Source organism: Triticum aestivum, chromosome 2A (assembly GCF_018294505.1).
Source record: "Triticum aestivum cultivar Chinese Spring chromosome 2A, IWGSC CS RefSeq v2.1, whole genome shotgun sequence".
NCBI lineage: Eukaryota > Viridiplantae > Streptophyta > Magnoliopsida > Poales > Poaceae > Triticum > Triticum aestivum.
In genome coordinates this window covers 700,367,276-700,392,694 of record NC_057797.1, presented here as the reverse complement: position 1 = coordinate 700,392,694, position 25,419 = coordinate 700,367,276, and the positions used below count along the sequence as shown (strand labels likewise).

The 25,419-nt window shown below is 43.4% G+C and overlaps 1 protein-coding gene across 1 annotated transcript; it reads right to left on the bottom strand.

Annotated features, from left to right (window-relative positions):
• Positions 1-17,933: 17,933 nt before the first annotated feature.
• On the bottom strand, positions 17,934-24,284 carry LOC123190354 (transducin beta-like protein 3). Its single transcript, XM_044602980.1, has 14 exons — positions 23,830-24,284; positions 22,881-23,063; positions 22,546-22,695; positions 21,830-22,035; positions 21,454-21,739; positions 21,243-21,377; positions 21,005-21,123; positions 20,297-20,453; positions 19,963-20,209; positions 19,795-19,871; positions 19,151-19,270; positions 18,821-18,951; positions 18,575-18,749; positions 17,934-18,471 (listed from the first exon to the last, which is right to left on the bottom strand). Exons 1-14 carry the CDS (start codon positions 24,169-24,171, stop codon positions 18,142-18,144), a joined length of 2,658 nt encoding a protein of 885 aa, XP_044458915.1. The 5' UTR covers positions 24,172-24,284; the 3' UTR covers positions 17,934-18,141.
• Between the last annotated feature and the right edge of the window lie 1,135 nt (positions 24,285-25,419).

Genomic DNA, 25,419 nt, shown 5'->3' with positions numbered 1-25,419 from the left:
GCAATCCATAAGTGGATCTCATGATAGTTTCATATGGAAATTTTATTTTATTTCTTGGAAAGTGTTCCATGCCCTTTTTAATGGAAATTGAAATCTAATATTCCCTTCCTTCATATCAATAATCGCACCAACCGTTCTAAGGAAAGGTCTACCAAGAATAATAGGGCAAGAAGGATTGCAATCTATATCAAGAACAATGAAATCTACGGGCACATAATTCCTATTTGCAACAATAAGAACATCATTAATCCTTCCCATAGGTTTCTTAATAGTAGAATCCGCAAGATGCAAGTTTAGAGAGCAATCATCAAAATTACGGAAATCTAGCAAATCACATAAAGTCTTGGGAATAGTGGAGACACTAGCACCCAAATCACACAAAGCATAAAACTCATGATCTTTAATTTTAATTTTAATAGTTGATTCGCACTCATCATAGAGTTTTCTAGGGATAGAAACTTTCAACTCAAGTTTTTCTTCATAAGATTGCATCAAGGCATCAACAATATGATCGGTGAAGGCTTTATTTTGACTATAAGCATGTGGAGAATTTAGCACGAATTGCAACAAGGAAATACAATCAATTAAAGAGCAACGTTCATAATTAAATTCCTTGAAATCCAATATAGTGGGTTTAGCAACATCTAGATTTTTATTTCTTTCAATCCCACTTTCATCAATTTCATCATTAAGATCTAAATACTCCGAATTTTTAGAACGCCTTCTAGGTAAAGGAAGATCATATTCAGTTTCATCAAGATTCATATTGCAAAATAAAGATTTAATAGGGGACACATCAATAACTTTTAGATCTTCATCTTGATTTTCATAGGAATTGGAAGAACACGCTTTAATAAAGGCATCTTTGGAAGCACGCATCCTAGCGGTTCTTTCCTTGCACTCATGAATGGAAATTCTCATGGCTTTGAGAGACTCATTGATATCATGCTTAGGAGGAATAGATCTAATCTTTAAAGAATCAATCTCAAGAGAAATTCTATCAACGTTTGTAGCCAAATCATCAACTTTAAGCAATTTCTCTTCAAGCAAAGCATTAAAATTCTTTTGTGAATTCATAAACTCTTTAACACTATTCTCAAATTCAGAGGGCATCTTATTATAATTTCCATAAGAGTTGTTGTAGGAATTCCCATAATTATTAGAAGGATTACTAGGATATGGCCTAGGATTAAAATTCCCTCTATAAGCGTTGTTACCAAAATTATTCCTACCAACAAAATCCACATCCATAGATTCATTGTTATTCTCAATCAAAGTAGACAAAGGCATATCATTACAGATCAGAAGAAACACTCTTAGTAGCAAATAATTTCATAAGTTCATCCATCTTTCCACTCAAAACATTGATTTCTTCTATCACATGCACTTTTTTATTAGAAGATCTTTCAGTATGCCATTGAGAATAATTAACCATAATATTATCTAGGAGTTTAGTAGCATCTCCTAAAGTGATTTCCATAAAAGTGCCTCCCGCGGCCGAATCTAAAAGATTTCTAGAAGCAAAATTCAATCCGGCATAAAATTTTTGTATGATCATACACAAATTCAAACCATGAGTAGGGCAATTACGTATCATTAATTTCATTCTCACCCAAGCTTGTGCAACATGTTCATGATCAAGTTGCTTAAAATTCATAATACCATTTCTAAGAGAGATGATCTTAGCGGGAGGGAAATACTTAGAGATAAAAGCATCTTTGCACTTGTTCCAAGAATCAATACTATTCTTAGGCAAAGACAAAAACCAAGCTTTAGCACGATCTCGAAGCGAAAAAGGAAATAGCTTCAATTTAACGACATCATTATCGACATCTTTTTTCTTTTGCATATCACATAAATCAACGAAGCTATTCAAATGAGTAGCAGCATCTTCGCTAGGAAGGCCGGCGAATTGATCTTTCATAACAAGATTCAACAAAGCAACATTGATTTCACAAGATTCAGTATTAGCAAGAGGAGCAATCGGAGTGCTAAGGAAATCATAATTATTGGTATTGGTGAAGTCACACAATTTGGTAGTATCTTGAGCCATCGCCACAAACAAGCTAACTAGCACACAAGCAAACAAGAACAAACGGGCAAAAGAGGCAAATAGAGAGGGAGGATAGAGAGAGAGAGGGTGAATAAAACGGCAAGGGTGAAGTGGGGGAGAGGAAAACGAGAGGCAAATGGAAAATAATGTAATGCGAGAGATAGGGATTGTGATGGGTACTTGGTATGTTGACTTTTTGCGTAGACTCCCCGGCAACGGCGCCAGAAATCCTTCTTGCTACGTCTTGAGCTTGCGTTGGTTTTCCCCGAAGAGGAAGGGATGATGCAGCAGAGTAGCATAAGTATTTCCCTCAGTTTTCCAGAACCAAGGTATCAATCCAGTAGGAGGCCACACTCAAGTCCCTCGTACCTGCACAAAACGATAGCTACTCGCAACCAACGCGATTAGGGGTTGTCAATCCCTTCACGGTCACTTACGAGAGTGAGATCTGGTAGATATAATATTTTTGGTATTTTTGGTATAAAGCTGCAAAGTAAAAAGTAAAAGCAAGATTTAAAGTGATGGAGATTGATATGATGAGAATAGACCCGGGGGCCATAGGTTTCACTAGTGGCTTCTCTCAAGAGCATAAGTATTCTACGGTGGGTGAACAAATTACCATTGAGCAATTGACAGAACTGAGCATAGTTATGAGAATATCTAGGCATGATCATGTATATAGGCATCACGTCCGTGACAAGTAGACCGAAACGATTCTACATCTACTACTATTACTCCACTCATCAACCGCTATCCAGCATGCATCTAGAGTATTAAGTTAAAAACAGAGTAACGCTTTAAGCAAGATGACATGATGTAGAGAGATAAATTCATGCAATATGAAATAAACCCCATCTTGTTATCCTCGATGGCAACGATGCAATACGTGCCTTGCTGAGCACTTATCCTCGTATTGCATCGTTGCCATCGAGGATAACAAGATGGGGTTTATTTTATATTGCATGAATTTATCTCTCTACATCATGTCATCTTGCTTAAGGCGTTACTCTGTTTTTAACTTAATACTCTAGATGCATGCTGGATAGCGGTTGATGAGTAGAGTAATAGTAGTAGATGCAGAATCGTTTCGATCTACTTGTCACGGACGTGATGCCTATATACATGATCATGCCTAGATATTCTCATAACTATGCTCAATTCTGTCAATTGTTCAACAGTAATTTGTTCACCCACCGTAGAATACTTATGCTCTTGAGAGAAGCCACTAGTGAAACCTATGGCCCCCGGGTCTATTCTCATCATATCAATCTCCATTACTTTAATCTTGCTTTGCTTTTTTACTTTGCTTTTACTCTTTACTTTGCATATTTATACCAAAAATATTATATCTATCAGATCTCACTCTCGTAAGTGATCGTGAAGGGATTGAGAACCCCTAATCGCGTTGGTTGCGAGTAGCTATCGCTTTGTGCAGGTACGAGGGACTTGAGCGTGGCCTCCTACTGGATTGATAACTTGGTTCTCAAAAACTGAGGGAAATACTTACGCTACTCTGCTGCATCATCCCTTCCTCTTTGGGGAAAACCAACGCAGGCTCAAGACGTAGCAAGCAATCAAAAATTATAGGTACGTTGGAGACATATCACATAGCTCGAAGTGAGCCTCGCAGCCCAGGAACAACTCGTAGAGAGCAACATAGACGGTGATATGTAGAATGGAGGCAGGGGTGAGATTGTGTAATTGGAGGCCGTAGAACTCCAGGAGCCCGCGGAGAAACGGGTGAATTGGAAATCTGAGTCCCCTTAGTAAATAAGGAACAAGGCAAACCTGTTCCCCCATGAAGGGATAGGGAAAGCTCTCCGCTTGCTCCCCGCCATTGTAGGTGGCAAGCCCGGCTCGAACGGGCACCATATACGCCAGAGGGAGAAATCCCTTAGTCTGTAGTTCGACTAATCGACTGTGCGGGACTGAACACCTCTCCCAATAACCGGGCTTAGGGCTACGGGGGCGGGAGAAGGAGCTGCGGAGGTCGGCCATGCTGGAATGGATCTTTCCGAAACGCGCTCTGATGGATTCTCGCTGGGGGAGGATGGTATGGATCGGATCTAAGAATCCCCATCCCTTTAATAGACAATTTATTTATCTGGCTAGGGGGCGAATGTAAAAACACCCTGGCGCCTCGTATTCGTTCGACGCGTGGGAGAAAGCCCTTATTGGGCACAGAAGTCAAGAGATTCAACATTTATGGAGCCAGACACTGCTTACGAACACTTGAAAATTGGAGAAGAACTTGCCTTGCAATGCCGAAGACAACACTGCGCACCGGACTCATCGTCATTGAAGCCCGGTTTGGGGGCTACTGAGGGAGTCCTGGATTAGGGCGTCTCCAGACAGCCGGACTGTTGGGCTATGAAGATACGAGATTGAAGACTTCGTCCCGTGTCCGGATGGGACTCTACTTGGCGTGGAAGGCAAGCTAGGCAATACGAATATGTACATCTCCTCCTTTGTAACCAACCTTGTGTAACCCTAGCCCCCTCCGGTGTCTATATAAACCGGAGGGTTTTAGTCCGTAGGACAACATACAATCATACCATAGGCTAGCTTCTAGGGTTTAGCCTCTCCGATCTCACGGTAGATCTACTCTTGTACTACCCATATCATCAATATTAATCAAGCAGGACGTAGGGTTTTACCTCCATCAAGAGGGCCCGAACCTGGGTAAAACATCGTGTTCCCTGCCTCATGTTACCATCCGCTTAGACGCACAGTTCGGGACCCCCTACCCGAGATCCGCCGGTTTTGACACCGACAGTGAACTTTCCTTCTGCTCTCTCCTACATGCTGCAAGATGGAGGTGGCCAAAAGCGTAGTCTTCGACAGGACTAGCTATCCCCCTTTTATTCCGGCATTCTGCAGTTCAGTCCACATATGATACCCCTTTTCCATTTGATACCAATGCATACATATGTAGTGTAGCTCCTTGCTTGCGAGTACTTTGGATGAGTACTCACGGTTGCCTTGCTCCCCCTTTTTCCCCTTTCTATACCCGATTGTTGTGAGCAGACGATGGAGTCCAGAAGCCAGAGGATCCCGAGGATGATTCTACATGGAGTTCGGCTTCGAGGAGTAGTTTAGGACGATCCCAGGCAGGAGGCCTGCGCCTCTTTCGATCTGTATCCCAGTTTGTGCTAGCCTTCTTAAGGCAAACTTGTTTAACTTATGTCTGTACTCAGATATTGTTGCTTCCGCTGACTCGTCTATGATCGAGCTCTTGTATTCGAGCCTTCGAGGCCCCTGGCTTGTAATATAATGCTTGTATGACTTATTTTATTTGTAGAGTTGTGTTGTGATACTTCCCGTGAGTCCCTGATCTTGATCGTACACGTTTGCGTGTATGATTAGTGTACGATTGAATTGGGGGCGTCACAAGTTGGTATCAGAGCCGACTGCCTGTAGGAATCCCCCTTCCACACTCCTTGCTCGAAGTCGAGTCTAGACATTGCTAAACTTTTACTAACATGGTTGTGTGCCTTACAGACCCACGTTGCCATTGGGTGGTATTAGGATCTTTTACTTCTCGTCTATACTCTAGGACTCTGATCTCTCTTCTATTCGGGTTAAATGATTTTGCCAACTCTAACTCTAGGTTCTCGTAATTACTTCCTCCCGGGGAGCCTTTTATTACATATGATTGCTTGCTGCGCTAGAAGGTTTCGAAGATACTCTAGGATGTTCTCCCGAGACACTTGTGCCCACCGTCTTTGCAAATTCCCTACCACTGTTATATCCTTATGGATAACTGCATACCCCTGCCATTCTTACATTCAATCCCATTGGTCTTGATTTTTACAAGATGCCTCAAACTGCTCTCCTTTGTTCCGAGAATATTTTGTGCCTACTGCCTTGCAGTTCCTTGCCACCTGAATACCCCTACGGATAATTTCTCGCCCTTATCGAGTATCCGCTCATCCCCAGTTGTTCATGTGTTTCACAGTGGTCTTCGAAATACTATTCGATCCTCCAAAATTCCTCAGTAGCTTATTGCTCTGCAATACTTGTCTGCTTACATTATGGATGTTTTCCATATGTCTGGCAATATTTGTTAGTATCCTTAGACACCGTCATTTTGATCCTATTGATTCAACATGAGTGCGAATGCACGCAATCGTCAGTTGATCCTTTTAAATTATCTTTCTGGCTCAGATGTCATTTTGAACATGAGCTTGTTGTCGACCAATCTATTTGTCGTGAATTGTACCCTTAGGTCTATTGAACTTATCCACCCTTGATCAGAGTGTTTGCTTCTGACCCCTTGATTTGAAAATCATAATTCATTTGCATTGAGCTTTGAATTAGTCGGTTGTTTCTATAATATGATGCCTTTGCATTCTTTTTCCTTTTGATTGAGTACCGATACTCACATCAGATTCGTTGTGGTCCGCGAGACCAATTTCTTGGTTATTATTCGAGAGTGTCCTTCATATTTAATCGCCTTGTGAATTCCTCTCGGATACATAATGCCTTTAGTAAATTGTATCCTCTTCTTTGGTCAACCATGCTCTGCTTTCGAGCTGGTGATATTTACTATTGAAGCTTGTGGTATATGTTTCCACGATGCCCCGATGGGTTGAACCTATGCCTTCCTTAATATGTGTGAACTCGAAGTTTTCACGATTCATACTCTTCTAGTGTTTTGCCATATAAAATTTCAATGCTACAACTTCTTTGAAAGCGAGAAGTGAATGAAAGGTTTTGCATTGAAGAAGTGGGAGTCGACCATGAACCTTGTGTTCATGCCCATGGACACGATGTTGATCTTATCATGGATGCTTCTCTTAAACCCTATTTGGTATAAGTTCATATTATATATGGGAATTGGTCCTTTGCAACCGTGGTTCAGACCATGATTGTTCTTCTTTGATCCCATTTCTCGGACAAGTTAAAGCACTTGTCTTCTACAAATCAATACGCCTGCCTAACCTCTATTATGCACTACCTTCGATTATTACCCATGGTATCTAGGGGATATCATGTCATTGCACTACATCTTATGAACTTTTGATGAAGTACTACCTTTCCCTGTCATTGTCACTTCATGGGTTCTGCGTTGTTTGTCAACCGAGAACACCGATAAGTGAATCGATTCTGCACTCCGATTCAATAACCCTGAGAAAATTTTGGTTGCTTACAAGTTTAATAATCCTCCAAGTCATTCCTAGCATGTTTGGCTATATCATTATCGTGCTAAATTTTAAATGTGCTACATGGTCCTTCTTCCCGGAGCACAATTTTTGACGATGAGCTAAGCTTACGTCGATCTTCCTCATCATATCATTTCGCTTTGGACAACAAGCTTTGTTTGGAGTCTATGTCGTACCCTTGGTTCCATTAACCTTTCGCTTCATCATTCCTTTGACCTGATGTCGTCGCTGATTGCTTACATCTTCATGAAATCTCTCGACAAATGTGTCGTGATCATCATCAACCTTATGAGCTGTTCCAGGATATCAAACGAATTCATGATGAGAAATACCATCCTTGCCCCTGATGATTTGTGTTATCATCGGCCACTTTATTGCCTTCCCTCCAACACAAACTTGTCCGTGTTTTGTGTTATACCTTGAATTCCCTGCTATCCAGCATTTGTTCTTCTTTACCTTGGAATATTACCACCTTTCATGTCAAGAATGTTGTGAGAATTGCTCCACCTCTTAAGAATTCTTGAAATAGTGATACTTCTCACCATCACCATTCTTTCTTGGTCCCCGTGTTGTTTCTAACCGGAATACCAACAATTGATCTATGATGTGTGGATTCAAAACTTCTAGCAATCCTATTGCTTGAAGTTAATGGTCGATAGTTTCATTCTAAGTCTTTTGGCTATTGAATTGCCATTCTAACATTCATCATGCTACCTAAGTCCATATCTCGGGTGCGTCTTTCAACCAATGTTAATTGTGTATGTTCTCCTCGAGCATACATCATTTGATCTGGCAAGTGTTATCTCCTTCACATAATTTTGGAAATCCATCCGTTTGGAAATCTCGATGAATTGTCCCTGAGTCCATTAGCCACCTCCTCATACTCTCCTTGGTTTAATAATGAACTCTTATGTCAGAACTCGCTCCCATAGTTCATTTCCCGAGAATCTTACATTGTCATCTCGTCAATTTGTGTTGCACCTTTTCTTCTCAAACATCCTAAGTCTGAGGCATCCTACCACCAATCAGATCTGAACCTCGGTTAGATATGATGGTTGGGACATATTCCCAAGAGCCTTAACCTTGGACTTTATATAACCCAGTAAGGTGATGTCATGCCTAGCACACCTGGCCATAGGACCTATTGCTATAGTACCCCTTTTTAGCAAGGTTAACCATTCTTCCATAAGGAGATTGTAAGGTTTATTCTATAAGTTGTTCCTGATGAATCCTTTGAATATCCAAGTCCGACCTTTGCTTGAAAACCATATCAATGCTATCTCGAAGCATGTCTGTGGTACTCCAATCTTCAATAAGAACATTTGAAGCACAATGCTAAATTTTCTTTATCATTTTATCCAAACACTGTCGTATGGGTAATATCATGAAATCCCCCCTACCTAAATGGTTTTCTACTTTCTATCCTGTCATGGATGTCATGCTCTGCTTGTCCTTGGGAAGGATATACCCCGAAAAATATGTGTTTAAACACATTTTCCTTTCCATTGTTCTGTTTAATTTGATAATCATATTTTCCTTTCCATTGTTTTGTTTAATCTTTCTTGTGATCTATATGATCTAAGCAGTGATAATTCACTGCTTATGTAAACACCTCGGTGACAACTCTGTCAGTAAGACCCTGTTATTATTGTTGATGACATTGCGGTAGCCACCGATGGATGAGAACTTTGCCTATTGGTCCGCCTCGTTCAACAAGCAGGAAAATGGTTCTCTTCGTCCCTTGCCCTTGGTACCGACGTTGTTGCCGACATAATCGACAGGCTACCCTCTGACATACCTTGCTATCATGACCATGCAAGATGTCACAGTTCCTCCTACTTTTAACCCACATGGTGGGCCCATAACCCACAGTTCCACCTGAACGAAACCTGACTCTCCTGTACCACCATGTTTCAATGTTATACCTTGCATTTGGTTTCATATGTATTTCGTGAGCCACCTTCCTATTGATCTATTCTGGTATCAGACGCAATACTTATTCCCATTGCTCTGAACCCTTTTCACACTCCGTTTCAGGCAACGAACGATTGCATGCCCGCTCGAAACTTCCCATGATACATCCTTACTTTGCTCTCGATATTTTCTTAAGTTTCAACTCGAGAGTTACTTTCCGCCACCTTCCTTGATGTTAACGACCATATAGTCAATCTTGTAGAGTTCCGTTCTCCCGGAATACCAACCCTTTATTCTTCCGTAAGTACGATGGAGTTCCCGAAGAAAGGATGTAGACTTCATCATGATGACTTGAAGTAGAGAATTGAAGACATCAATGCAAGGAATCGACTCCTTCGAGAAGAGCAACCAAAGACGGGAAGATCTGTTAGAATTTCGTAACTAGAACTTTCCCCCTTACTTCACCTCTCAAATCTCGGGACGAGATTTCTTGTAGTGGAGGAGATTTGTGAGCCCGGATAATCAAGCTACAGTAAACCCCTGTTCATGATGCCAGGTCATCATGATTAAAATTTGCTAAACTTCACCCGTTTCAATCTTAGTTCAAATAAAAATTCAAATAACAATTCAAGTTATAGTTTCATAAAACAATGAATTAAAAATGTTCAAAAGGTTAAAAATATTCACTAGCTAATTAAACAAACAACATCCAACAGTTAACAAAATATTTAATTTCCCTAAAACAATTACAATAGTGACCAAAACAGCCCCATTAATACAAATTCATTTAAACAAATTTCAAATGAATTCAAATGCTCCTCAAACTTTTGTGGCAGTGAGATATATTGCCTAATGATTATTGAGATCAATTTCACATTTTACAAAAAATTGTTTGGCGTGAAAAGTAATTACAAAACAAAAGGTAAAAATGAAAGAGAAAATCAAAATAAAAATAAAAGGCAAGGAAGCAAAAGGACCCCCCCCTCAACTGGGCCAGGCCCAACTGGCCACTGCACCAGGCCGGCCCACCAAACCCCCTGGTTCCCCTTCCTCTGTTCACCCCATCCCCGTGGACACAGAGCGCTCGTCCACGGCGCCGATGGCCACGGGGCGGCCATCCGGCGGCTCCCCGGCGTCCTCAAGATGCCGACAACCCCGTTAGCGCCCTAGAACCCTAACGCCCCTCTTTCCTTTCCCCTCTCGCTCTCCCCCTCGCCAGAACCGCCACGGCGCACGCCCCTCCCCGAGCGTCTCTATCACCGCTCGCCATCATCCATGCAGCCACCAACCGCCTCTCGTATCGCCGGTGTGTCAAGGAGCATCCTCGTCCTTGCCTACATCGTCTACATCGACCCATTCGAGCTTAGCGTCGCCACAACGCCAGATCGGCACCGTCTTCAACCTCGGGACACCGTCGTTCCTCCTCTTCGATCTACTCCCCTGCAGCTCCTAAACTTCCACCGAGCCATCGTGCGCTCCTTGGTGAGCTCCGCTTCCTCCCCCCTCTCTGCTCCTCGATTTGCCACTCATTGCTGCTGCTACCATTGCTGTCGTCGCTTTGCCGCTGCTGCCATGCTCGCCACCGCTGTTGCTGCCCGTTTCAAATCCCGACAAGCACGACAACGCGCTCAATGCATCGCCGTGATGCCGCCAGCACCTTTAGATCGCTCGCATCCGTGCCCAAACGCCGAACCCGATGAGTTCCTGATTCGCCTCCGCCATGGCTCGTCGCCGGCACCGATTCCGACCTCCCCAGCCCGCGTGGTTGGCTCCATCGGATGCGCCTCATCGCGCTCGTCATCTGGGTGGTCGTGGGCGACCATTTGGTCGCGTGTACGCTGATTCCGATCGACGCCGCCATCTCTGGTGCTCGTCGGAGCTGCGCCGGTGCGCACCAGTTATTCAACTCCGGTGGGTCCCGCGTGTCAGCTCATTAGCATCTAACCCCAGCCCTAACACCCACTGACATGTGGGCTCCGTGTTAACTAATTGAATTAGTTTAGACTAATTAGGTCAATTAGTGTGTCACTGACCTCTGGGACCCACAACGTTAATTAACTAAAATAAATTAGGTTAACCACTGTTTCATTGACAGGTGGGTTCCCTGACCCAGTTGACCAGTCAACGGGTCAACATTTGACCCGGCTGACTCAGCCCCCTGGTCCCACCAGTGAGTAGAGCTGACTGGGCAGTTGGCCCAGTCTACTGGCCCCCCTTGTTTGCCTCTGATGCATAATACTGGGTACACTATTATGTACCCATAGCATTTATATCTAATATAATTTTTGAATTAAATTAAATCAAGAAATTAGAAAATCACTTAAAAACTTTAAAAGATCATATAAATTAAACCGTAACTCGGATGAAAAAGTTTTGTACATGAAAATTGCTCAGAACGACGAGACGAATCCGGATACGCAGCCCGTTCGTCCGTCACATATCCCTAGCATAGCAAACATGCAACTTTCCCCCTCATGTTCATCTGTCCGAAAACGCAAAACACTAGGGATACTTTCCCGAATGTTTTCCCCCTTCGCCGGTATCACCTCCTACCGCGCTAGGGCACACCTGGCACCGTTACTTGTCTTGTCATGCATCGATATGCATATGTTTGCATTATATTTATTGTTTCTTCCCCCTCTTCACTCGTTAGACACCGAGACCGATGTCGCTGCTACCCAGTACGACTACGGTGTGGACGACCCCTCTCTCTTGCCAGAGCAACCAGGCAAGCCCCCCCCCTTGATCACTAGATATCGCCCACTCTTCTCTATACTACTTGCATTAGAGTAGTGTAGCATGTTACTGCTTACCGTTAATCCTATCCTGATGCATAGCATGTCATTGTTACTACAACTGTTGATACCTTACCTGCAATCCTACATGCCTAGTATAGGTTGCTAGCACTTCATCAGTGGCCCTACATTCTTGTCCGTCTGCCATGCTATACTATCGGGCCGTGATCACTCGGGAGGTGATCACAGATATATAAATACATATATACATACTATACAGGTGGTGACTAAAGTCGGGTCGGCTCGTTGAGTACCCGCAAGTGATACTGATGTGGGGGCTGAAGGGGCAGGTGGCTCCATCCAGGTAGTGGTGGGCCTAAGTTCCCGACGGCCCCCGACTGTTACTTCGAGGCGGAGCGACATGGCAGGTTGAGACCACCTAGGAGAGAGGTGGGCCTGGCCCTGGTCGGCATTCGCGGTTACTTCAAGATAACACGTTTAACGAGATCTTGGTATTTGATCTGAGTCTGGCCACTGGCCTATACGCACTAACCAACTACGCGGGGACAGATATGGGCACTCGGCGTCGTGGTATCAGCCGAAGCCTTCGTGATGTCAGCGACTGAGCGGCGCGCGTCGGGTTGGACTAGAACGCCTGCTCTTGTATAAGTGAGGCTAGGTCTGCTCACCGTCCGCCCTCACAACATGCAGGTGTGCAATGGGCGATGGGCCCAGACCCCTGCGCCATAGGATTTAGACCGGCGTGCTGACCTCTCTGTTGTGCCTAGGTAGGGTTGCGACGTGTTGATCTTCCGAGGCCGGGCATGACCCAGAAAAGTGTGTCCGGACAAAGGGGATCAAGCGTGTTGGGAAATGTGGTGCACCCCTGCAGGGAAGTTAATCTATTCGAATAGTCGTGATCTTCAGTAACAGGACGACTTGGAGTTGTACCTTGACCTTATGACAACTAGAACCGGATACTTAATAAAACACACCCTTTCAAGTGCCAGATACAACCCGGTGATCGCTCTCTAACATGGCGACAAGGAGAGGATCGCCGGGTAGGATTATGCTACACGATGCTACTTGGTGAACTTACCTTCTGCTCTCTCCTACATGCTGCAAGATGGAGGTGGCCAGAAGCATAGTCTTCGACAGGACTAGCTATCCCCGTCTTATTCCGGCATTCTGCAGTTCGGTCCACATATGATACCCCTTTTCCATTTGATAGCAATGCATACATATGTAGTGTAGCTCCTTGCTTGCGAGTACTTTGGATGAGTACTCACGGTTGCCTTGCTCCCCCTTTTTCCCCTTTCTATACCCGATTGTTGCAAGCAGACGATGGAGTCCAGAAGCCAGAGGATCCCGAGGATGATTCTGCGTGGAGTTCGGCTTCGAGGAGTAGATTAGGAGGATCCCAGGCAGGAGGCCTGTGCCTCTTTCGATCTGTATCCCAGTTTGTGCTAGCCTTCTTAAGGCAAACTTGTTTAACTTATGTCTGTACTCAGATATTGTTGCTTCCGCTGACTCGTCTATGATCGAGCTCTTGTATTCAAGCCTTCGAGGCCCCTGGCTTGTAATATAATGCTTGTATGACTTGTTTTATTTGTAGAGTTGTGTTGTGATACTTCCTCTGAGTCCCTGATCTTGATTGTACATGTTTGCGTGTATGATTAGTGTACGATTGAATCGGGTGCGTCACAAGAGGGGGATGGGGATAGCTCTCTTGTTGATTGGGATAAGCATTTAAGCATGGAAAAAACTTCTCAAAACCTCTGATAAGCTCGACAAATGTCTTAAGGCCCTGTTTGTTTGGGTTCTTGCTTCTGCTTTTGCAGCTTTTCCACTTTGGCCAAAAAGCCATAAAAGCTCCTAAATAGGTGCTTTTGGGGCTTTTATGGCTTTTGGGGCATAAAAGTGGAATGGTTGCAAAAGCAGAAGCATAAGCAAAAGCCAAAACAAACAGGGCCTAAAAATAACATGTTTTATCGACAACAAAATTTGGACATCTTGAAATGATGGGAGACTCATTCCCCAAATTACCCAGTACCAACAATAACACATTACATAAAGGCAACACTAACCATGTTTCTAGGTATATTCATACAGACCTAGTGCAATTGAAACTAAGCACTCAATGTCGGAAACAAACAAGTTAAGAGAAGACGGCACGTTTAAACCACACTATGTTTTCTTTTGTATGAGTCATAAGAAATGGTGCACTATAGAGAGAGTGTTCGCAAAATACGATATGAGTGAATCAACTATTTGCATATAACCATATACATTTGCAATCCCCAAAACAATCCAAAGAGAAATCCTCTTTAAAGTGATGCTCTTTGTGCAAATAGTATGTCCCGGAGCCTCCAGATGGGTTCAATACCTTTCGTACTTGCCTGAAGCATGGCCCAGAATGTATTATGAAGTCACCGGATGGATCTAGAACCTTTCGGGCTTTCCCTCGTCTGAATCATGGCCTGGAACCTCGAGCCTCGAACTTCGAGTAGTGCTATAAGTGTCCCAATGGGAAGATTTTGAAGGGACCCTTTATAAGGACCATTCTTTCCCAGGTGGAAGGGGATGACTCGCACACTCTCTCCACCATTGTTTAACCTTTAAGAAGTTAAGATCTTCCTCCCTAGAGCTCCATTATCTACACAAGGGTGAGATAGAGAAGATCACAATCTACACTTTTCACCAAGCCAAAAGTTGATTTCCCCTTTTCCATCACGCATCTTGTTACTCCTGGAGTTGTTGAGACTCCCATAAAGTTGGAGTCACTCAGAAGCCTCCAAGATTGTGGATATGCTCTGGGAATTTTTTGAGGGTTTCGAGTTTGTCTCAAAACTACCATTCATGAAGGGAGCTCGAACATCCTTTGGCCAAGGCTCTCGAAGAAGGGTGAGGCACTCGCTGTCATTGAGGGCATTCATTGGTGAATGGAAATTTCCCTCCCTAAGTAATTTTGGTGTCGTCAAAACCACAATTTGCAGACTAACTATGTGCATCAGCTACACAAGCATATTCAAAAGTGACACAAGACGGTTAAGTTCCCCTCTGAAAGGAGAAGAGCGAAGACGGAGTTCCGGTGATTTTACATTCACTGGGTCATAGGAAAACGTACTATTAAGAGTGAGTCCGTGTTGGAATGTATGATTGGAATCAAGACACATACACAATACAATATTTGCACCCACATACCCTACAAAACTTTTGAGAAGTTCTCCATTTCATATTTGTTGTTGCAGCTTTTCACTTCCCAGTAGTAGCGGGGTAGTGAATGATAGTATCGCTCCCCTAAGGGAGAGGTACTATTTCTAACTACATGTAGGACGGTAGTACCGCACCCTTAGACGGAAGTACCGCTCCTTTGGTGGAGCGGCACCACCGGAGCAAGTGTCAGACCAACCTATGCAGTGAGGTGAAACCATATTGTTTTGTCTGCGGTACTAGAGCAACAGTACCACGAAAGTACTGACTATCTAATTTAGTCGGTACTACCGGTGCCTATGAAGGTTGTATCGCTTGAGCATGTGTATTGCGGTTCAACCAGTGGGCCAGTATTATCGTCACCTTGACCAGAAGTATCGCTCCCCTATTGGAGTCGAACTGTCGGACCAAGTGTCGGAGGAACTATCACAGAGAGATCAATCCCCTCTGTTCCACCCGCGACACTAAGGCGACTATACCTACTATTTTACAATAGGCAATATTAGCAGAACTACCAGGGTCATATGCGGTAGTACCGCTTAGGCCTTCACAGTGCAGTCTGGATGGGACCGTGGTAGTATCGCTTTCTGGAGCGATAGTGCCACTTAGTGCAAATTCTGCATAACAATTGGATTTGGTTTCGGACTATAAATATGAGTTTTTTTAAGTTAGATCTACCTCTTTGCTCTCTCTCCTCCATTGTTTCCCAAAGCTTTAGCTTGCCTGATCTCCATCCCTAGCCACTCAAACTTGTTGATCTTCTAGGATTTGAGGGAGACGACCAATATCTACATTTCCAACGAAGAAAATTGGATGGAATGTGGTCAAGCATTTCACCAACCATGTCATCATCACTAATTTCTTCCAATCCTGCTAAACCCACACCAGCATCCCACACAAAATACGTGTAATCTCTAAACCATACACTTTGTCTCCATGAGTGCCATTAGATTATATTATGTGATGTCTGAAATGCACATGGTTCTCTCTAGTTTCTCTCTATCATGGAAATGGAGTCTTACTTCCCAAACATAATCATCCAAACTACAAACAAAGACATGAAAACACCCATTTTAATTAACAATCATTTAGTTTGTCATAGGAAGAGCAATATAAGTGACTACTTAAAAATAAACAGTGTCATTTAGTGTTTAATTAATAGTGCCATTTAATCAACATCCATCACATTACACAGTAATAAACAATGCCTACATAGACAACAGTGCAATTAAAAAAAGGCAGAGGATTTTCTCTAAATTAATAAATCTCCTAAGTTATTTTCTAAGTTATTCATATACAACATGATGAATTCATACTTATCCATAACCAATTCAAACACTCTAATTCAAAAAATTCCATAAATTTCCCCCAGTTTGATTAATGCAAATCAACAACACGCACACGGATAGGGCTAGGTTTTCGAATAAGAAACCGCTGAATGCTAATGCAAAGTGGTGGCTCCCTGTCGGAGTCGCCTTGACCGCCTAAGCGAGAGCACATGACGCCACGTATTCTAGCGACAGTTGCAGCCTTCGGGCCTGTGCTGGCTGGGTAGGGTCCAAGCTCCCGCAAACCTCCTCTGTTGGCTCAGGGTCTCCGCCGCCACACTACTGCCTCCTGCGCCACCAGGTTTCATCATTGCCATAGCCGGCCGAGAAGGTGAAATGAGGTGAGACACAGGAGATGGAAAGGGGAAAGGAAGGGAGACAGGAACGGCTCGTCTCCTGCGCCGCCGTCTAACATTGTCTGGGGGCAGCCATTACTCCACGTCGGCAAAAAGCGGGACCTACCTGTCATAAACACCATCAAAACGCCATTATGCAACGAGATTACCAATAGACCGGGTGCTATTTGTCACAAATTCGTAATAGGTGGTTTCTGCAAATCTAGCCCTCCATGCGGTGGTTTCGTGTAGTTAACTCGTATTTTTAAAGTTCAGATTTTCCTTTTAACGGAAACAAGTTCAGATTTGAGACCCCATATCTCCTGTGGGTCATGTCACACGTGGTGTTTCTTGGTTCGTTGAGCAGGGGATTCCTGTATGCCACACAAGTCGCATCTCTTTTGGTGCGATCGATGTTCATTTTAGCATGTTCATTTTAGCGTAGGGTAACATGGACAAACTAGGCTCAACAGTTGCACATGTTTGTAAGTTACGTCGTGGGCTTGACATAACGTCCAAGCATCCTGAATGGAACTTGCTTCCTCTCTCCGGTGAAAGACCCCGGATGGCATATGCCGAATTGCCGGTGGAAGAACCTATCTTTGGGGTTAAGCTGGCGACGTTGAGTGTTTACGAAGCAGGGGAGGACCATCGGTTGTTGTCTGGCATATCAAAACGTCGCATTCCTGAATCACACCGGACGTTGATAGGCTTACAATCAGCTTCTCTCGAAGTCAGTCCTGTGAAATTCGCACAACAATATGCTTATTTTGGCAGCATCATCAACTCCTGCTGCCGAACCGAAAGCACCGCCGTTTTACCGGCGATTATCCTCGTGACCGGGGACAACGAAAAGGCGGTGACAACTAACATAAGATGCTTTCGCCCCAAAGGTTTACGTTACACAACTGCTATGGAATTTTATATCACAACTTGCAAAACGTGGGACACAGTCACACAATTATTCCACCTCACTCCCCACTCAGCCACAGAAAAGGTGACTAGGACGGGAATTATGAAGCATGCATAACGGCGTCCAGATCGCAGATCCAACAATCGCAAGTGGAGCAAGCGACTTTATGGCTGGGGCACGCACTGCCTCCGTGCAAGACAATCAAGGCAAACTAACCCAGCGGATAAGATGGCCTGCAACATTTTCTAAAACTTCATGCCCTAATATAGCACCATTGTACATGCCCTAAAAGCTTAGCTGTGGACTCCATCAGAAAACTGAAACAGATCGCTCGTACATGCCTGAAGCAAGCATATGTCTTTTCGACACGCCAAAGAATACATTCTGTACAGTGTCTGTCACGAAGCAAAATAAATGTGATTCAGCAGATACAACAGCGGCTACAAAATTGGTGGCGTGAAGAGAGACCGGTCAGTGTCAACTGTTTACGCCTCGACAGAAACAGCGTTTGAAGAAGCCTTCACCTTCTTACTACTTTTCTTGCTCGATTGGCTTGTTTTGCTGGATTTTCTCTTCTTGCCCGGCTTTTCCGGGGTCTCTAATGCAGGCTCTGCTGGAGTGATCTCAACATTGTCCATTGACGAGTCGTTTGTAACATCTTTGGTTGTGCCCGCATCTACGTCTGGGTCTACGACAGACATCCGGGTCAAGGTGTAGTCCAACAAAAATGTGCTGCGTACTAGTCTATCGACTCTGCTGAAGTGTCTTTGAGAATATGGAATGAGGCCCTCGAGGAGCTCACTGATGCCTTTTATCTGCACAAACAAGTGAGATGTCTCAGGAAAAGGGTAACAGTTTGTCACAGATTATCAACGTGCTCTTCAATACAACTCTTCAAAAAATGAAAAAGGTAAGTACCTCCAGGATATCAGTGGGAGGCAAGCTCCTCAACACCCGAAAAAGCACAAACTGTGCAACATGACAAAACTTGGGCTTTGTATTCCATTCACGTATATACTCAAGAAGCACGCGAAGCCCTTCCTTTGGGAGACCAAGAAGGGCTTTTTCTATAGGGTCCTCTGGATCAGCTTTCCTGCAGAGACAACACAATATATCAAATTTATATACAAGAAAAGCAAAGTGACCTCCTTTAAAGATGAGTACCTGCAAAGTTGTGAGAATAACTCAAGAAGCCTGCGTGGTCTTCTAAGCTCAAATGCGAGCTGTATTGCTCTTGTATAGTCAGAATCTGACACTGCATTTTCCAATTCCTGCCCTCTTAAAACTTCCTCCTCCTGCAACAATCGAAAATGCCGATAAGTATTGCACGTAGATCCAAGGAGCCATTTACAAGGAGTAAAGGTCATGTTTCCAGTGTTGTTATATTCTGGAAAAAAGAATGAATTCGGTGTTGTTTGCCCAAGGAATTAAACAAAGACAAGCAACTCGCATGCATAGCTTTATCCTGAAAGTATAGTAGAATATTGCACTTGCCTTCTTAAGGAAATCTTCCTGCTTATCTTCCATAGTGCAATCGTGCCAGAGGTTAAGATCAGAATCAGTTCCACCAGTAGCAAGCATTTCAGTTTTCTTGCCAATAGCCAATGCCCAAACCTGTTGAATAACTGACAGTCAGTTGGGGAACCCTTACAAAGCATTGAGCAAGGGAAAAAAATACACATATTGCCTAAGAATGGTATTCGAAATTTACTAATGAACTAACTTTCCAAAGTTTATGTTAGATAATATGGTGGATATTAGAAAGTTTTCATAAAATCATACATATTATCAGAGATGAACTGGTTAATAAAGCTAAGCAACTCGCAAATTGACACAAAAAAATGATGGCAACTGACGAGGCTAATGAATCACACAGCCAAATGGCACATTATCATACTGCTCTCGAATGAAACAGAACATCAGCAGTTTCTGTTTCACTGAACACAAGTAGGTTCATCACTCAATTCTCTTAAAACACCGGTAACAACAATTCAATGCATAGTGTTTTAGCTGCCAATCCCCCATAAAGACTTCCAACATATATAGAAAAAACGATGTTACTATAATATCATAAAATGTGGATGATCTACTAAGCTCACATTACAGATGATAAAACAGGGCAGAGCCAGATAGCATACCTTCCCATCGTGCTTGTCATACGTAGCAATGCACTCATTCGTTTTTATCGTCCATAGCTTCACTAGACCATCACTTCCTACAGTAAGGACATCACAACAAGAGAATCAACCGAGTTACACTACCCAACACCCAAAAAAATACAATAAAACATGCTTATTTCTTATTACCACAAGAAACAAACTGAGTTCCACGTGAAAGGAATGAAGCTCTTAAAACACTTGACGTATGACCCTCAAATGTCTTTAGGCATGAGCCATCAGCAACATGCCATATTTTGACAGTTTTGTCGCCAGATGATGTTATGACACATTGTTCAACAGGAGAAAACTCAACTGACCAAATGCCCCTTTTATGCCCTTTAAGGACAACAGAGGACACCAGGTTAGGGAGTTTCCATATGCTCGCAGTTCGGTCCTACAGAATCATGGTAATGAGATCTGACAGTTCAATGAGGTAAGTCAAAAGAGCCTTCGTGATAAGTTAGCATATACTCAATCTCACCTCAGAACCACTGCAAACAAGGCCATCATTAGGTGAGACAGACAGAGAATTAATATCTTTATCATGTGCAGCTACACCAGCCTTTGCTTTGAGAGGAACTTCACCGCCAGCATCAATGAGTGTATCATCCCAGGTCCAAACCTTGATGGTTCGGTCACTAATGATAAGGCAGACTTATTTTAGAATAAAATGTTCAAAAAAAAAAAGAGATAAGGCAGACTTATTTTAGAAGAACATTAGCAATAATGGGTAGAGGGAAATGGACAAGGGAACTGTCATTCTTGTAAGAAACTGCTGTGAAGAAAGACTGAAAGTGTTCAATAGCCACTCATTCCAGAATTTGGACTTAGCATTGGTTCAGTTCGACATGTTTGCATCCACAAGTAAAATTAGTGAGGTTCTCTAGTTCTGATGAACGAATCAACAAGACAGTCTCGAGTGCCTACATACATTCCCATGGCTAGTTGACTACTTGGGCAGTTCAATGCCTACACTGCTACATACAATAACTCGATATCAAAGGCAAAGTCAACTTCCTTAGAACACCCACCCGCCCATAGACATGCAAAACCAAACCAAAACGTGGTATCTCAACAATTCTCAAGACTGACAGATAACTATACGTCTAGAAGAAGAGTCACGATCGATCACTGAAGAATTGAATATCACTCGGCTCTGAAATGGAACAGTTATGATTTTCAAACTAACCTGCTGCCACTAACAAAGAAGTTCTTCGACTTCTTTGAGAAAGCAACACAACCAATAGCTCCTAGATGGCCTTTACCAGTACCAATACAGCTTCTCTTTTCCATATCCCACAATCTTACCTATTGAGATACCAAATGTTACATCCAAAATGGGAAAAATGACAAAGGAGTAATAACAGTTAACCCACAAAAAATGTATGTTAATTCAGCAATATCTTTAGGCAGGAAATGACACTTACAGTATTATCTTTGCTCCCAGTTACAACAAGTGTCTTCCCAGAAGTAGAGACACAAGTATCAAGGCAAACAACAATTTCAGTGTGGCCCGCCAGCACATAAGAACAAGACATTGATGCAACGTCATAAACACGGACCTGAAATAGAGGAAATGGTGTGAGAAATTGGTTACAGAAAGTCCACAAGAACTGTAATATAAAATCATGAGCCCACCTGCTCCAAGTTAGTGGCCACAGCAAGATATTGTTCCTCTTCCCCAACAAACTTCAAATCAAGAATCTCATCATTGTAACCTATCAGGCGTTTATATAGGTTCAACTGGAAAGTCCCTTCATCAGTTCTTGTACAAGAATAGAACAAAAATTGTTGATCAGCAGTGACACATAGAATTCCTTGATCATCTGGCAACATAGTAGTAGCTGTAAAGCCCCTTCTAGATTCCTCATTTTCTGAGTTGATGGTTACATCAGATGACTGCTGCTCAAACACGCAGACAGCGCTGTGGAATGACCAGAAAAGCAATTGAGGAATGCATTCTAGATGGACATGAATGGAGTATTTAAGAACTGTATATGCCAAATCAATGTACCTTTCCAGGCACCATATGCGCACGATTCCACGTTCACCAACCGTAAGAAAATAACCATCCGTTTTTTCCTTCAACTTTGCCGCTTCGACACCCAAACAAGCCAAGATGCCGCTCCCTGGTCCAATGAAGGAAACACCTTCTATCATTTCATATGCTGGTATTGTCTTCTTTGAGGCGTACTTCCGAAGATCCCACACATTCACAACCTACAGAAGTTTCATTCACTCAAATGTTGGTAGCTCAGGACAGAAATATGCATTGCAAATTTACAATTTATATACTGATAAATATCGGAATGCTAGCTATGCAAAAGTATCTACTCCTTCCGTTTCTAAATATAAGTCTTTTTAGAGATTTCAATACAAACTACATACGGATGTATATAGACATATTTTAGAGTGTAGATTCACTCATTTTGCTCTGTATGTAGTCTCTTATTGGAATCTCTAAAGACTTATATTTAGGAAGGGAGGGAGTAGTCTAGACAAATAAAAAATCATGATTGTAACTAGCCCCATCCCCCATGAGGCCATGAAGATCATCTATTTTATGACTGTTGCAATCAATTTCAAACCCCAGCTTTTCCAGTGTCTAGCAATGACAAACCAATGATACTCATGCATCATCAAAGTATAAGCTAGCACACATAGAAATATGAAAAATCAATTTATAAACATAGGAGGAATTTAAGCCAGATTTCAATCCTTCTGCAATACCTTATCCCTCCCTGCACTGAGCAATGTTAGCCCGTCTTCTGATAATGCAAACGAAGTCACTGTTGAAAAATGTGCGTTAAGCACAGCAATGCATTTTTTGCTTTCAAGGTTCCAAACTCGCACTGTGCCATCATCACTTCCTGAAAATAACTAGACATCGAGAAAATAATGAGGCTGTAAGTACCACGAATACATAGAGAAATAAAAGGAATATATCACTAAAACCAACAACAGCTCAGTGGGGCTAATACTGAGTTACTTGCACCAACAAGAAAGAAGTTTGATTTCAATTGATCCTGTTCACTTAAGTAATTTATCTCCAAAATCACACTCACCAGAAGGCGCTTTGGATCTCTGTGGAACATTATGGTTGTCACAACACCTGTATGACCTCTAAAGAAATGTGTGCAAAATCCACCATCCACATCCCACACGCACACCTTCTTGTCTGCTCCAGCAGTTGCAAGCAACCCACCAGAGGCATGGCATGCCATGGCCATAACAGGACCATCATGTCCCTGTACAACATAGCAAAAATCAAATGAGCATACCTTGGATGTCAATATTGAGAAACAAAAAGAAGGAAGTACTAATATACTCAAATGAAACATTTTACAGTTGTGGAAAATGTTAACATTATATATGAAAATCCTCCATTCTGTCACTGCTGTCACCACTATGAAACAGGAACTGATGCACAGCCATTCATGCAAGATGAAGCAAAAGCTAGATTTATCATATTAATATGCATGCCTTATAACACTATGATGCAAAGCATCAATTAACAGACTGTCAGGTATCAGGAGGTGAAACTCCCTGAGTCTAGCTTATGCTTGCAACATTTTTTTAATACTTCCAAGAACACAAACTAGGTAAATTTTCTAGAACTAACTATTATGCGTTTCCATAAGAAGGTGCAGCTTTTAGCATTCCTGGAGCAAGCTACCAGTTATGTGTGAATATCTCGGGTGAAGAGCATAGGCTGGTCCACTGCTGTTTCCTAATTTTCCATGGCGCTTTAGTATCTCTTGATTCGTGAGATGTCTGAGAAGGTGATCGAGCATCTATTCATTCACCACCCTATTTGCACATAAAATTGATGCACTATGCCCGATTCCACATGCGCGAAAAATTGCACCTGAGCACCCTGTCTGATTGATTTCACGGATATGAAATTGGGAGCGAGGAGCTCCTTAATAGTAGGCGTTACGATTAGGATGCAGCATTTCAGACAGGAAGCAGCACAGTTAAGCGCCACAGAACACATGAAGATCAGAAAAGTACCTTCCAGCTGCGGATGCAGGTGCGGGACGCGAGGTCCCAGACCCTAATAAGCTTGCTGTGGCCAGCGGCGAAGAGGAGGCGGGAGTCGGGGGAGAGAGCGATTCCCGTGACGGCCTCGGAGTCGCCGTCGATGGGCTCCCCTATGACGGAGGCGTCGGCGGCCGACACCACGCGCAGCTCGCTGCCGCAGGCGCACGCGAAGAACGCCTCGGCGTCGCCCTCGCCCTCTCCCTCGCCTTCGCCGCGGGGGGCGCGCCCGACGGCGAACGGCCCGCCCGTATAGAACTGCTGCAGCGAGCGGTCGCAGCGGTAGTTCTTCTTGGGCCCCTGAGACAGAGCCATGGCGTGCGCTTCGGCGGCGGGGTCGTCGGAGCTAGGGTTTAGCGGTGGCGGCGGCGGCGGCGCGCGAGAAGGGGGGAGAAGGGTTTAAGAGTGGCGGCAGTGCGTTTGGGCGAGAGGGAGAGAAGCCTAAGGCGCACTCTCCGACACGTGGGTCCCTGACGCAGCGACGTTGAGGGCCGTGGCCCCCTGTTGGGCTCACGTTTAATTTTGTTTTGAGCAAAACATTCTGGCTCACGTCCTCAGTGTAGGCCGGCCCATTTCGCGATTTTCCAGTACCGATTTTTAGAAGTTTCTCGGATTTCTTTTTTTGCTGTTGATTTTTCCGAAATCACTAATTAAGGAGTACTCGTTGCAAAGAACACTTCACTTTTCCAGGTCGTGACAAGTGGCGCACATGCAGCGCGCCACTTGTCGCAACCTGGGAGTTTTCCCTTTTTTCGTAGATCCGTTTATTCAAAACATTTTATCTCTTAAACCGTGCATCCAAATCTCGAACCATTTTCACCATTGGATTCCTCGTGTCGAGATCTTCAAAACTAGATCCCATGTTGATAGGTTTTGACGAACTTTTTTTTTCATGAAAAAAGCCGGACGAAAAAAACCGGGCGAAAAAACCGAACCGGGAGCACGGTTTTTTCCCTTTCCGAAAGAGGATCACAACCGTGCCTCTCGTCGAAGCAAAACCGTGACTCTCGTGGAAGGAAAAAAAACAAAAAATGTGTTTTTTCCCATTTTTCGAGAGGCACGATCGTGACTCTCGCGAAAGCACAACCGTGCCTCTTGCGGAAGCAAAACCGTAACTCTCGTGAAAGAAAAGAAAAACAGAAAACACGTATTTTTTTCCTTTCCGAGAGGCACGGCCGTGACTTTCGCGTAAGCACAACCATGCCTCTCGCGGAAGCAAAACCGTGACTCTCACGAAAGAAAAAAAATAGAAAATGGGTTTTGTTTTTCCCTTTCCGAGTGGCACGGCCGTGACTCTCGCAAAAGAAAAAAAAAACAGAAAGTGCGTTTTTTTTTCGTTTCCGAAAGACACGACCGTGACTCTCGATAAAGCACAACCGTGCCTCTCGCGGGAGGAAAACCGTGACTTCTGCGAAAAAAAAGAAAACACGTTTTTTCGCGCAATTTTTTTTTGAAATGTTTTTTGATCGAAAAGCTAAGAAAGACCAGGAAAAAACCAAAACGTCAAAAAACCTGGGAAAAAACCGTTTAAAAAGCCGAAAACACGTGTGGAAAAATAAAAAA

Bases quoted from the DNA above. Each gene is read 5' to 3' on its own strand.
- LOC123190354 (XM_044602980.1), bottom strand. From the start codon at position 24,171: ATGGCTCTGTCTCAGGGGCCCAAGAAGAACTACCGCTGCGACCGCTCG. The intron at 22,036-22,545 runs GTATTGCAGAAG...AAACTTCTGTAG, and splicing joins TCAGTGCAGGGAGGGATAAG to GTTGTGAATGTGTGGGATCT. The intron at 21,378-21,453 runs GTGGGCTCATGA...CCTCTATTTCAG, and splicing joins TGGCCACTAACTTGGAGCAG to GTCCGTGTTTATGACGTTGC.